This window comes from Mauremys mutica, chromosome 22, assembly GCF_020497125.1.
Source record: "Mauremys mutica isolate MM-2020 ecotype Southern chromosome 22, ASM2049712v1, whole genome shotgun sequence".
Lineage (NCBI taxonomy): Eukaryota > Metazoa > Chordata > Testudines > Geoemydidae > Mauremys > Mauremys mutica.
Genome location: NC_059093.1, coordinates 21,384,714 through 21,397,946, shown reverse-complemented (window position 1 = coordinate 21,397,946; position 13,233 = coordinate 21,384,714). Strand labels below are relative to the sequence as shown.

The following is a 13,233-nucleotide window of genomic DNA, read 5'->3' as shown; positions in this document are numbered from 1 at the left end:
GTGGGGAATGAACAACAATCTACAGCAATGCCATTCACACAAACACACTCTCATCCTGCTCCAGCCAGAAGGGAAATGGCCAGGAATTCTCGCTGTTCAGCCAAGGACACACTTACACTGATGTGCAGCCATGAGTGTGCTGGGGAAGCTGGTCTGAGCAATTTGAAGTGACAATTCAGTGAGAACAGAATCATCATGTAGTAGAACAGCTGTGTATTAAGTAGTTGTGGCCGAGTGGTTAAGGCGATGGACTAGAAATCCATTGGGGTCTCCCTGCGCAGGTTCAAATCCTGCCAGCTATGCAAACACTGCCCTGTTGTTATTATTACTGTAGTCTTAGTGCCTGAGCATCCACAGTGCAAACTGGAGCCAGATCTACTTTCACTCTGTCTACACTTAAAATGCTGCTGTGGCACTGCTATAGCACTTTGGAGTAGACAGTGACTGGAGGGTTTTTCTCATCCCTGTAATAGCTACAGGGACAGTACAATTCTTCCTTTTCTTTAGCACTATCTAACCAGGGCTTAGGTCACCTTAACTCTATGGGTTTGTGGGGGGGGTTTCACACCCTGAGAGACATCGCTCTGCCAGTTCAGTGCCCAGCGTACACCAGCCCTTAGATCCCTCTTCAGCTCACAAACACAGAGATTGAATTCCCCACATTCAATCTCTCTGCACTGTCCAGAAAATCACGAAATTCAATTCATTCTTGCTAGGCCAGAGAAAAAATAAGTGACACCAAGTTTTTGGCTTGGTTAAATAAAATTAAGTGTTTAATTAATATAGTAAAAATCTGCACTGATTCCTCTAACTAACACCACAGCGTGAAATAGGAACAGAGAAAAAGCTTGTCAGTGACGACTAATTTCACAAATGATCTTCCCATTATTAATTTCCACGCTGCCCCCATTGGAGGTCTGGGCATCTCCAGTGTCACTGCTCTGCATTCACCTTCCCCTTAGAATTGTTCTCGGACATTCCCAAATTTGGAAAATTGTGCAGGTCAGAATGTGAATAGTGACCCTGTCTCCTTCCTGCACCTGCTCTACATTGCTCCACAGCAGCTTCTCCACCTGCAGAGTCACCCCAGCACGGCAGTGCAGCCGCCCAGGGTTCAGCAGGGGCCCCTGGCAAGGACAGTGGGTGCAGCTAACAGCCTGGTGTGCCTGGCCGTGAGGCAGCTGTAAAAAAGCAACCCCCCGCCCGAAGTACAGAGACTGAATTCCCCAACTATAACATCATGACCCCCTGTAGAAAGCCACACGTGTCAGTTGTATTTTCACAGGGAGATGCAAAAATCAAGTGACACCAATTTTTAAGTTGAGTAAAAAAAGTTGAGGAGATAGTTATTAACCTCACAAAAATACACTAAAGATCCCTCAACATAACACCTGAAGGTGCAATAGGAACAGAGACAAACCTTGTCAGCAAAGGCTCATTTCCCAAACGATCCTCAAAATGTTACTAATTCCCACCCCTCCTCCGCAGGAGCTCTGTGCAGTGTAACTGTTCTGCAGGCAGCTTCCCATTCAATGCTGTTGTGGGACATTCCCAGGCCTGGAAACGTACCAACGACAGAATTTGAAGAGCAAACCTGGCTCCCCGCACCAGGTGGGATTTGAGAGTTTTGTCCCCGTCATTTAGTCTTTGTCAATAGTACAGACGCCATGGGCAGGACTCCAGGCTCTGCTTGAGGGATCCTGGCACAGGGGCTGGGGGGAGAAAGGATTGTAGATTCTGACCTGTGCTCTGGAGAGGAGGTAATAAGTGAATGGGGCATTTTTAACTCCTCCCCTCCTCAGTGTCCCTGGGCTGGAATTCTACCTTCCACAGGGCCAAATGAGGGGTTAATGCCACTTGGCTAATGAAAACCAATGCTCTAGGTGAGGCTTGAACTCACAACCTCAGCATAGCTCCTCTCAGCACTGCCCTATAAGTACTGTGCGCTAACCAATTGCGCCACTGGAACACCTGGTAATTGCTCTTCTCCCAGTTCTCTAAACTGATAAAGGCGAGGAGTGACCTCAAAACAGTCTCTGTGGAGCTTGAGAGCAGGTAGCGACAAGTGTTGTACTCGGTGGGGTGGATCCTTCTTAAGGCTTCCAGGCACCATTTGACCCTTTTGTTCTTCCCTGTGTAGTAACAGAGCTGGTTAAGACTCAATGGAGAGTCTTGCTGCAGACCAACAGATCTGAAATCACTGAGATCCAGCTCTAAGCATTAGTCCTGCTTTGGGACAGTGTCTCTCATGCAACAAACTGCCCAGTCTGCGCTAGCAGTGAGGCTCCCTCACTAACAGCTGAAATCAGGGAGAGCTGTGGGAAGTGCAGGGCCCCAGGGGTGCCTGAACAGGGGGGAACAACACCCCAGGACTTTTAAAAATGGGAGGGCTCTGCCTTGCCACTTTGTAATGACTGTAAGGGCAGGAGGAAGGGGCAGCATAGGAGTCTATGTAGCTCTGATTTTTGTCTTCTGACAGTAGCCAATACCAGGTGCCCTCAAAGCCACTCCCCAAGACACCACTGGGAGTTGAACCCAGGATCTTCTGTTTACAAAACAGGTGCTTTAACCAGCTAAGCCATGGTGCCTGCTGTTACTTACAGTATCGTGTCTGCACACACCTGACTCTGTGCCAGTCCCCACTGGGCCCTGACAAGTGTTGCTCATGTTTGGATTCTGTAAAGCAGAGGAGCAGGTGAAGTTTTGCTCCCAAGGTGGGTGTGTGATTCTTTGGACAGGTCTACACTACAAAATTAGGTTGGTGTAATTACATTACTTAGGCTGGCAATGCAGTTCTATCAACCTAATCCCAGTGCAGATAGCAGCTCAGCTGTCAGAACTTTCCCTTGGAGCAGGGGGATACTGAAAGGGGAGGGACCCAGCCTCTGTAGCAGAAATACAGGGCAGGCGAGTTCACAGCAGGCATGGTGAGATACTGGTGGCGACCAGTCATGGTGATATAATGAACAGCAGCATTTACACTGACAATTTATCGCTTGAAGTTTGCTGCAAAAAGCTCTAGGCCTCTCGTCGAGGTGTTTTTATTTTGTCACCAAAACAGGGCAGTTTTGTCGCCAGACGTGGCATTGCAGAGTGTGCACCAGCCACAAGCTGCCGAACGAGGGTGCGTTGTCTGCTTTTCACACACCTGAGCAATATAATTCTGCTGAAAGAATTAGTGCAGACCTGGCCAAAGATTCACACACACACACAGCTTGCAAGGAAAACGTCACCTGCTCCTCTGCTTTGCAGTATCCAAACACATGCAAAGCGTGTCAGGCCCCAGTGGGGCTGGCAGGGAGTCAGCTGTGGGCAGACACTGTGGCTTAGTTATAAGCAGGCACCATGGCTTAGCTGGCTTAAAGCACCTACCTTATAAACAGGAGATTCTGGGTTCAACTACCAGTAGTGTCTTGTTGAGTAACTCTTGGGGTACCTGGTATTAGCTACTGTCAGAGAACAAAACACAGCGTTGGGTGGGTCTTTGGTCCAGCCCAGTATAGCTGTTTTTATGGTTTAAATTACACTCACAGGCACTGATGATAGAGTTACTGAAAGTTTGGGAGTTAAGAGCTGATAGGTCAGTGGTCCAGCCTGTCACAGATAACCCCCCTCCCTCTGGGACAGGGGCAGGTCTGGGCTCTCACACCAAATGCTCATTGTGGCTGCCAGAATCTGTGAGCAGCTCATTTAGTTTGCACCGAGGGTTGAGTCCTGCTTTGTGCACCATGTGTGAGAATGAAAATCCTAAACTGCCCTTTGAAATAACGAATGCAGCAGGACGTGTTATTGTCCCTGCCCCAGAGCAGACAGACCAATGGAGAAATGCCATTGAGTCCAGGGTAATACTCCACTGCCATTTTACCTTTTTTGCTTGCTAAACTCCCTCCCAACCTTGAGGGCTCCCAGAGCCCGATATTGAGCTTGAGCTGAGATGTCTACTTTTAAACGCGCTCTCTGTGCGACTGCACATGGCTAAGCAAAGAGAACAAACCCCCAATCCCCCCTGTGCTTTGGGGGCCAGGTTTGCGGTGGGAATTCTGTAGTTCAGATGACTTCACGCCTGGGCATTGTGATTCTTTACCAGTTTCTCTGGCATGGGGGCAGTTTCGTGCTCGCAATTGTGATGGCCGAGTGGTTAAGGTGTTGGAGTTGAAATCCACTAGAGTTCCCCTGCGCAGGTTCAAATCCTGATCACAGCGAGGCCTGTGTTTTAGCCAGGCTCGAACCCGGGCAACACCTCTGTACAACCCCCTGAGACACTTCCCACCCCAAGGAAATCCTGTTCTGCTCCTTTCATAGAGATGCCTGGGACACCCCCTCACACTGTGTCCCTGAGGGGTCAGGCAAATTCTCAGCACCTGAACCATCTGCCACTCACGTGGTGCCCCATAGATCAGCCATAGCCCTGGTTCCTCTCCTCTCTAGAGTGCGAAAGGAGCCAAGTCAGCGACTCCATGGGAGCAACGGGGCTGCAGAACCAACAGAGAAAAAATAGGTGCTCAGCCCCCACTGGCAGCCAGCTCCACTCGCACACTACAGGCCTTGGATCTAAAAGGGGAGTGTGACGTCTGGTGGTCAGAGCGGGGGGCGGGTTTGGTGGTCAGAATTCCTGGGTTCTATCTCCAGCCCTGGGAGGGGAGTGGGGTCTAGAGCAGGGGGACTGGGAGCCAGGACTCCTGGCTTCCATTGGGGAGACTGTTTTTTTCTGTGCTTCCCTCCCTAGAGATCCCAGCCCAGACCCCTAGTGGAGAGTAAGTGGGAGCCGGGGACGTTGCTCTCTCACTTCAGAAACATGATTCAACCCCCCCACCCCCAACCGTGGGCTGTGACATCATGGACCCCGCCCTCCCGAAGGCAGACAGTAGAAGCCCCGCCCGCCAGAATCAAGGGGGGGTATCTAGTTGCCCCCGTAACAAGCCCACTCATGGTTGCAAAGAAATCCCACACAGGCCCCTGCTAGGACAGGATCTGCTGCTCCCACCTTTTTCCTTATCACCAGGAGCCGTTCCCCGCCAGGCACCACACCCCAGTCACACGCCCTTGGTCAATACATAGCTCAGTGGCAATCACTGCCCCGAAGTGACTCCGGTGCAGGCACCCAGAGCACGAACTCCCCACACCGGATTCTGTCCACACGCAGAGAATTCTCTCCGCCGGGCTCCTTCGGTTCCTCTCGCTGCTCTCCGTCCTGCCGCCAGACACTGCTCATCTGCATAGCCCCGCCCATGGACACGTGACACCTTCTGTCGTTTTGGTCTCCAGTGAATGAGTTGCCTGCGGGGACTGAGCACATCACCTCACGTCACAGCCGCTGGGCGGGGATTGTCTGTGAGCCCCGCGCTGGGGGCGGGGCTTCAGGGAGAGACCCAGCCCCATAGGCAGACTGGGGTAGGGAGATACTGGGGGAAGGGATGAGGGGATGGGGAGAGGGAGAGACCCACCCCCCATAGACCCTTAGGGGCAGGGAGATATTGGGGTCAGGAGGAGAGGGGGTTGGCAGAGACCCAGCCTGGGGTGCAGGGGAAATGGGGTGGGGTGGAGGGAGCTGGGGGAGAGAAGAGACATGTGAGGTGGAGGTTTGTGAAATGTTGGTCCAGGGAATCTGAGTCACTCCCAGGATATGCTGTGCAGGATATTGGGGGCGGGGAGGGGATGGAGGGAGGAGAGACCCAGCCCCATAGACCCCTAGAGGCAGCGGGATATGGGGGGGTAGGAGAGGGGATGGCAGAGGAGACACCTATCTCCATAAACCCCCAGATGCAGGAAATGAGGGGAGAAGCGGGGAGGGAAGGATCCAGCCCTATAGACCTGTAGGGGCAGGGAGATATTGGGGGCAGGAGGGGAGAAGGGGGGTTGGCAGAGACCCAGCCCGGGGTGCAGGGAAATGGGGTGGTTTGGAGGGAACTGGGGAGGAGAAGAGACACATGGCGGGACACACGTTGGGACAGGGAAACTGACTCACTCCGAGTACATGCAGAGCAGGGCAGGGCGGAGGCAGATCATGCTGGTCCCATGGTAATTTCGGGGGGTTCTGATGCCCCACTCAGCCGGGGGGCTCCCCTCTGGGCTGAGGAGCCCTGGGGTGGGGCGGGTGCAGGGGCTGTGTGTGTGTGTGTCAGGCTGGGGGAGCTGCCTGGGCAGAGGGGCTGGAACAGGGGCGGCTCCAGGCACCAGCACACCCAGTGCGTGGTTGGGGGGGCAAGCTGCAGGGGGCGCTCTGCTGGTCACTGCGAGGGCAGCAGGCACCCCAACCCCTCCCCCACTCCCCTCCCCGAGCTGGGGGAGAACCCAGGAGTCCTGGCTCTCAGCCCTGCCCCTCCCCTCCCCCATTCTACCCCCTATCTCCCACTCCCCTCCCAGAGCTCGGGGGGAGAACCCTAACCCAAGCCCTGCCCCTCCCCGTATTTCCATATGGCTCCATCCAACAGCCCCCCCAGTGGGGAGAGACGAGGCCAAGGGAGAAGCAGGCGGGGGGGGGGAAGCGCTGGGGGCGCTGCGGGAGGGGCAGGGCCAAGACCCCGGGACACGCGCGTTTGCGTCAGGAGCCGGAGGGGGGCGGGGCGGGGATGAGGAGTTGCGCTGGGGGGGGAGGTGTCAGGTTGACCCAGGGACCCGCCCTTACCTGGGCTGGAGAGGACGGAGGCGCCCCGGGGCAGGCTGGGAGTTGTAGTTCTAGGCTCGTCTCAGAGCGGAAGTGACGGACAGTTGCTCAGGCAACGCCCCGCCCGGTGCACACTGGGAAGCATAGTTCTCTCTCTCTCACACGCGGCCTCTATTGGAGGAGGGGCCGTAACTCGTCACTTCGCCGCGCCCCTCCCCGCTCCCTGATTGGCGGAGAGAGCGCGGGACAGAGACTCGGCGCGTGGGGGGAGACCCCGGTTCTCTCGCCCGGAGGCTTCGCTGCTTCCCCCCCCCTGTCCCCGGGCGCGCGTTGCGGCTGTTGGGATTCGAATCCCGCTGGCGGCCGGGGGGGCTGCGCGGCTCAGTCCCCACGGGCGGCACCAGTGGGACCCGCCCCGGCGCTGCTGGGGGGTCCCGGAGCGGGGGACGCGGCTCAAGGGCAGCCGGCGGGGCGGGGCCGGTCTGAGGGGCGCTGCGGCGGGACGGTGAGTGGCGGCTCCGCACGGGGGGACCGGGGGCTCAGACCCCCAGTTCCAGGCGCCAGGCCCTGCCGCGCCCCTGCCCCGGGAGCAGCCCCGGGCCCGTGGGAGCCGGGCTGGGGGGCGCACAGGGCAGAGGCAGCGCGGAGTGAAAGGGCTTCACTCCCCCCCCAGCTGGGCCGGGGGGGCAGCAGCGGGCGGGGGTGGGGGCTGAGCTGCCCAGGGAGCAGCCCCACACGCGGCAGCCTGGGGCCGCGGGGCCGGGCGATGTCCCATCCCGGGTGCGCAGGGACCCAGGGGCGGCCCCAGCCTGTGAGTTGTCGGCAGTTCAGGGGCTGCAGCCTCATCACCCACCCGGTCACTGTCTGAACTTCAGAGCAGCCCGTGATCCACCTCCCCCCTTCCCCGCGGCCCCGCCCTGCTCACCCCATCCCCCTTCCTCTGTCGCTCCCCCCCCCCCACTCACTTTCCCCAGGCCGGGGGGGCAGGCTCTGGGCTGGATTAACATGGGGGCGAATCAAATCAGGCCATGTCCCTGTGGGGAGGGGGTTTCACTTGTTGATAAAGGGTGGGGGGAGCCCTCAGTGTCTGTCTGATTGTGTCTCTCTCTCCTCAGGATACTGGGATTGAGTTTCCTGGGTCAGGCGCTGCTGATTCAGAAAGGGATTAGACATTTATATGGACAATATCATCTTAACTTCGCTGGTATACAAAATGTAGAAGGGATATAAATCCTCATGCTTCAGGATATAAGCCTACCACTAACTGATGGGGGTCAGGAAGAAACTTCTCCTATGGGCAGGTTAATCCATAATTGTTTTTCTATGGGGTTTCTCAGACTTTCCTCTGACACAGCTGGGCCTGTGACTTGCCCTGAAAAATAGATCATTGGTGGGCCTTTATATTAGGGATCTGATCATTTTTTGTTTTACAGTAGTGTTTAGCTGTCCCAACCAAAATTCAGGGTCCCATTACAAAAACAGTAAGAGATTGTCCTGTGCCTCAATTACAAGCAAAAGAAATAGACAAGATAGGTAAACAGTAGCATAAAGAAGTATTAACCTCCATTTATAGATGGGGAACTGAGGCAGAGATGAAGGACCAGATTTTCAAAGGTATTTAGGTGCTTAAGATGCAAACAGATGCTTAAAGGTGCTTTTGAAAATCCCACCAGCAGGTTAGGTGCATAACACCCACCGATTTCAATAGGAGTTAGGTGCCAAACCTAACTTAAGCCCTACTGGTCTATTTCCCGTTCCAATTTTCACCAAAACCAATATGGTTCTGCTCACTGATGCCTAGAATATTCCTGGAATTTTAGAATTGATTGGATGTGGTGTTCACAAGTTCATGTTACAGAGAAATGCCATCAGGTAGAGTGAAGAACTCACATTACTCAGTAAACAAGTTTTCAAATGTTTTCCTCACACAGATCATTTCTTCAGATAAAGAATATTTCTTCTCCCAACCTGCCCTGCCTCACACCTACAGTACCCCGCAGCAACAAGAGAGCTCAGTGACGTGAAAAGGTAATTTTAGGACAGGATTAAGGGCATGGGTGCAAACCAAGTGGTTTAAAAGTGATGAGTGCAGTCAGTCATTACATGGTGATGTACACAGTCTGTGACATCACACTCCATTGCCAAGGACACAATTGTGACATCTCGTGCAGAGAAGTGTAAACAAGAAGTGGGCAGCATTATCTTCTGCAAATATAAACAACTTGTTTGTCGGAGTGATTGGCTGAATAAGATATTATATTATGCCCATAACATCGCAGGCCATAGATGGTCAAAAGACCTGGCTTTATGGTCACCGCTGTGGTGATGGCACTTTAACATCACTGGTACCTGATGGCCATAGATGGTCAAACCTTGTGGGATTTTTCCTTATATGGACACTCAGAGCCACAAGTAACAGGTGACCCATCTCAGGCGAGTAATAAAGAGATTGTGTGACATGCCAGCCAGCCTCTGCCTATAAAGGCTGGAGCTGCCAGTTCAGCTCACAATCTCCAGAAATCCCAACAAGAACAGGCTGGCTGCCTCTTGTAGGCAAGACTTGAAAGCCAGATGCCTAGCGTGATGGAAGCAAATAGAAGGCGCAGAAGCTGTGACAGGTTAGATCACAGGGACCTCTGAAACGGAAGGATGGAACTAGGGTGACCAGATAACAAGTGTGAAAAATCGGGACAGTGGTGGGGGGTAATAGGAGCCTATATAAGAAAAAGCCCCAAATATCAGGACTGTCCCTATAAAATGGGGACATCTGGTCACCCTAGATGGAACATTTTTACAGTTCTTGGCAATAACAACACAGTTACAAAAATTACCATTAGCAATAACAACAAATTCATTGCAGGTGTCCACCTACAATCATTATTGTCGTCATGCCACACCTTTGGCTCAATACCATTGGGGTTTGGGCCTTTTAGGGTTAACCTGTGGCTTCCCTTTGCAAACTTAAGTTCTCTCTTTCCTCCTTGTTCTGAAGGATCAAACCCTGATTTTTCTTGCTTAACAGAATTCACTGGCTGATGGGGTGGGCTCTCTTTGCTAACAGCTATTAGCAAGTCTTTCCTCTCCCTGCCAGCCAAGTAATTTGCATCAACACAGAAGCACAGACTGCTCACTTAAAGAATCAGAATGGAGACATTCCTGTTCCAACCCCATTGTCTTCCCAACCAGCTGGCCAAACACAGCCACTTGGTTATAGAGCTGCTCAAGTTTCTTAACAGCTCTTACTCCATCTGAGACCTTTTCAAAGCTATCCACACTGGAGCTTTCAAAAGGAAAGTCAGTGCATTTTTACATATCTTCCTAACCAGTCTTTAAAGGGTTAAGTCAGTCTGTGAGTTAATTAACTCTTTCTGGCCCTGTCGCCTTCCAATGAGATATTATATTACACCCAAAACGTCACAGGCCATATATGGTCAAAACAGCCGTGGCCAGGCTGGGACCAGGCTAGGCCTGGGACGCTTAGCTGGGGCCAGGCCGGGGCTGGCGAAACCAGGCCGGAGGGAGCCGCTCAGCCAGGAACGAGCTGGAGGGAGCCACTCGGCTGGGGTGGGCTGGGCCTTGCCGTGCCTCCCTGGAGCCCTCCTCACGCTCCTTTCCCCTGGTACAGCCTTTGTTCCAGCTCAGGTGATAGCTAGTGGATTTCTCATGATGTCTGCCCCATTTGTTCTCTTCCACCCAGATACAGATAGAAAAGTGATACATTTATAGAAATAGGATGAACACACTCAGTAGATTATAAGCTTTGTAATGATACCTTACAAGAGACCTTTTGCATGAAGCATAGTCCAGTCACTTTATATTCACACTCATTAGCATATTTTTATAAAATCATATAGAATGGAACATGACAACAGCGAAGACGACGACAGCAGAGACACCTCCGAAGAAATGCGCTAGAGCCCTTGGGCCGTCACGCTTCAGGAATGTGCGTGAGGTACTAGGATACCTGGAGATGGGGGGTGTCCTGCTGGCCGTAGGTCAGTGTTGTGAACCTCCAGTTGCTAGGCTGAGTTTATCCATCCCCTGGCAATAAAACATTGTCTTGTTTTCACAGCCACTTTCGATCTCCTGGCTTCTGCCCCCTACCCAGCTGGCAGGGCATTGTGCAGCACCCTTTCCAGCCCACCTGGGTGCAGGAGACCAAGGAAGAGAGCATCTGCCATCCAGCTCCATCCCATCTAGAGCAAGTGAGTGGAGGTCTCCAGAGCCATCGCCAGTGTGGTGGGAATGGCCCAGCAATAGGGCTCCCAGCGCTTCCCTTGCAGGAGATTGTTCCCAACGTCGAGAGTCTTTGGGGAGGCAGAACCTGCCAGGTGCTGAACACCCACAACCGCAAGCAGTGAAATCAGTGGGAACTGAGGGCGACTCCTCCCTCCTAGGACTGGCACCTTGTGAACGAACTTTCATTGAGGACTGTTCGGGTTCTGCTCTTTCTCTGGCCTGGGAGGGAGCGGGGCCTACTGGGGTGGAGGGAGCTGCTTGTCCAAACTAACGGAGAGCCCCATTGCTCTGAAAGGATGAGACTCTCCCAGGATCACAGGGCCCCATTGCTCTGGGAACATTGGGAGCAGCCTGTGCTGTGAGCTGCTGCCAGTGCGTGTGGATAGCAGCCCCCCTGCCCTGGGGTGGGGTGTGTGGTGAGGAGGAATTGCCTCAGCAGAGGGGACATGGACAGGGGAGCAGGCAGGCCCGTTAATGAGAGGCTGCCTTGAGCCCAGATTCATGGCTGTTCCCCATTCAGTTCCAGGATGGAGCGGCTGAAGCGGATGCTGAGGAGGAAGGCTGGGCAGGTGGCTCTGGAGCCAGTAGGGAGCAGCGTCCGTCTTGCCCAGGAGGAGAGTGGCCCCTCTGTCCCCGCGGGCGGGGAAGAGGTTGGTGGGCAGGCAAAGCGGAGGAGCTCCCTGACCTTCTGGAGAAAGAGAAAACCACCAGCTCCCTTAGCAGGCCCTGAGGCACCTTCTGGTCCCAAATGGAGGTGGCCCCGGGTGATGCTATGTAGGGACCCAGGAGAGGGCGGGAGCCAGGCAAGGTGGCTCTGCGGCTTCCTTTCCCGGAAGCAGAGGAGGCAGCAGCCCAGCCCCAGGGCCCAGCAGAAGCCATCCACCAGCCTGCCCACCGAGGAGCCTCCAGCCAGCCCAGAGCAGGAGCTGGGTGGCTCCGGCACAGGAACCAGCAGCTCCGCCTACTCCCGAGGGGCCAGCAGCTCCTCTATGGGGTCTGACAGCCCTGAGGTTGAAGGCTCCCTCTGTGCAGGTGAGCGGAGGCCCTGGGGACAGGGGGAAGGACGGGGGCAGTGGGGGACTAGGAACACCCTGTGCCCATTGGGTCACCAAGGCGCCAGGACTGAGCCACGGGAGCCCCACTAACACCAGTGGGGGTGACACAGCCACACCTTGCGGCAGGGATGCTGGGCAGAGTCGGGAGAGCTCCAGCCTTCCCTGATGATGTTGGGGAGGGGGGCTGACGGCCACGGGGCCCTGAGGCTGATGGCTCTGAGGGTGTCTCTGGGAGGGGCAGGGTGGGGCCCTCTATGCCATGGGGTTCCTTGTTGAGGATGGGGGACATTGAGCCATTTCTCTACACTGCATCCCCCCAGTGGCAGCAGGGATTGTCCTTTCTCCTTCTCTCCCTGGTGCAGAGACCCCCAGTGCCCAGCAGCAGTGGGCTGGGAGGAGGAAGAGGAGTGGGCTGAGGAGGAGGAAGAGGAAGAAGAGAAAGGAGGAGGAGGAGGATGTGTCCCCTGAACAAGACACCATCAGGGTCATCCAGCAGCACCTCCAGGGCAGAGCTGAGGTACAAAAATCCCCCAGCTGCGCTGCCCCCGAGTCTGTCCTGCCTCTTGTTCCATCCCCACCCACGCAGGGGGGTCTTTTCCCAGAGAATCCATCACCCCCAATGGGGGGAACTTCTCCCCTGTTACCTGGCACCCCAAAGTGGGGGCATTTGTCCCACGCAGGCCAAGGTGTCTGCTCCCCGCAGACACTGTCCCAGTTACAACCCCAGTCTGTTCAGGGCGACACTGGTTTCGGGAAGCGGGGCGGTTTTCCCTGTCCAACTCCATGGGGTTCCTGAGCCGTGGAGCTGGTGTAGGTGGGTTGGGGAGGTCCCCACCTAACCGTCTCCATCTCTCTCTCTCCCTCTCCCCCCCTCCAGTCCTAGTTGGTGGAGGACAGGGCCCAACAGCTCGGCTTCCTCCATGTTGTCCCACGTCTGAGCTGCTTGGCACAGCAGCAGGAGCTGGACTCTCTGGAGCCCCAGGTCTCCAAAGCAGCCCTCGTGGAGAGCATTGTGGTGAGTGGGACCCCGTGTCTGGCCCCTGGGGCGAGGGACCCAGAAATGGGAGGAAAAGTTGGTGGGGCCAGAGGGGGAAGCAGAGGACAGTGGTTCCTGGGGCTGAGGGCTGGGGAGCAGGAAAGGGAGAGCTTCTGACACCGATGGGCAGCTGGCAGTGGGGGAGTTGTCAGGCCGTGTCTGCATCAGTCTACGAGCATTGGTATTTTCTTGAAATTTGTCAGACCAACCTAACTAACACCTAACCCACATTTGAACCTCTTTTCACACTCTTGCTCATTCTCAAGGTCTGCTTTGCCTCCAGACAGATCCGTTGTCTT

At 54.8% G+C, this 13,233-nt stretch overlaps 1 protein-coding gene and 3 non-coding genes across 5 annotated transcripts; 2 read left to right on the top strand and 2 right to left on the bottom strand.

Annotated features, from left to right (window-relative positions):
- Positions 1-220: 220 nt before the first annotated feature.
- Positions 221-302, top strand: TRNAS-AGA. Its single transcript has one exon. It is a non-coding gene; the product is annotated as a tRNA-Ser (tRNA).
- A 1,573-nt stretch (positions 303-1,875) lies between these two features.
- Positions 1,876-1,969, bottom strand: TRNAI-UAU. The gene is made up of 2 exons: positions 1,932-1,969; positions 1,876-1,911 (listed from the first exon to the last, which is right to left on the bottom strand). It is a non-coding gene; the product is annotated as a tRNA-Ile (tRNA).
- Positions 1,970-2,514: 545 nt separating this feature from the next.
- On the bottom strand, positions 2,515-2,588 carry TRNAT-UGU. Its single transcript has one exon. It is a non-coding gene; the product is annotated as a tRNA-Thr (tRNA).
- A 5,167-nt stretch (positions 2,589-7,755) lies between these two features.
- LOC123354902 lies at positions 7,756-12,924 on the top strand. 2 transcript variants are annotated; one of them, XM_044997299.1, is made up of 7 exons: positions 7,756-7,905; positions 8,536-8,632; positions 10,459-10,599; positions 10,677-10,809; positions 11,364-11,875; positions 12,261-12,415; positions 12,776-12,924. In XM_044997299.1, exons 5-7 carry the CDS (start codon positions 11,371-11,373, stop codon positions 12,779-12,781), a joined length of 666 nt encoding a protein of 221 aa, XP_044853234.1. In that variant the 5' UTR covers positions 7,756-7,905; positions 8,536-8,632; positions 10,459-10,599; positions 10,677-10,809; positions 11,364-11,370; the 3' UTR covers positions 12,782-12,924. The 2 variants fall into 2 exon arrangements, 1 of the variants encoding a protein (XP_044853234.1); XR_006574952.1 differs by lacking the exons at positions 12,261-12,415; positions 12,776-12,924 and having other exon boundaries at positions 10,459-10,556; positions 11,364-11,861.
- Positions 12,925-13,233: the final 309 nt, after the last annotated feature.

Coding starts and splice junctions, on each gene's coding strand:
- LOC123354902 (XM_044997299.1), top strand. CDS start 11,371: ATGGAGCGGCTGAAGCGGATGCTGAGGAGGAAGGCTGGGCAGGTGGCT. Junction 11,876..12,260: donor TGAAGGCTCCCTCTGTGCAG/GTGAGCGGAGGC, acceptor TCCCTGGTGCAG/AGACCCCCAGTGCCCAGCAG.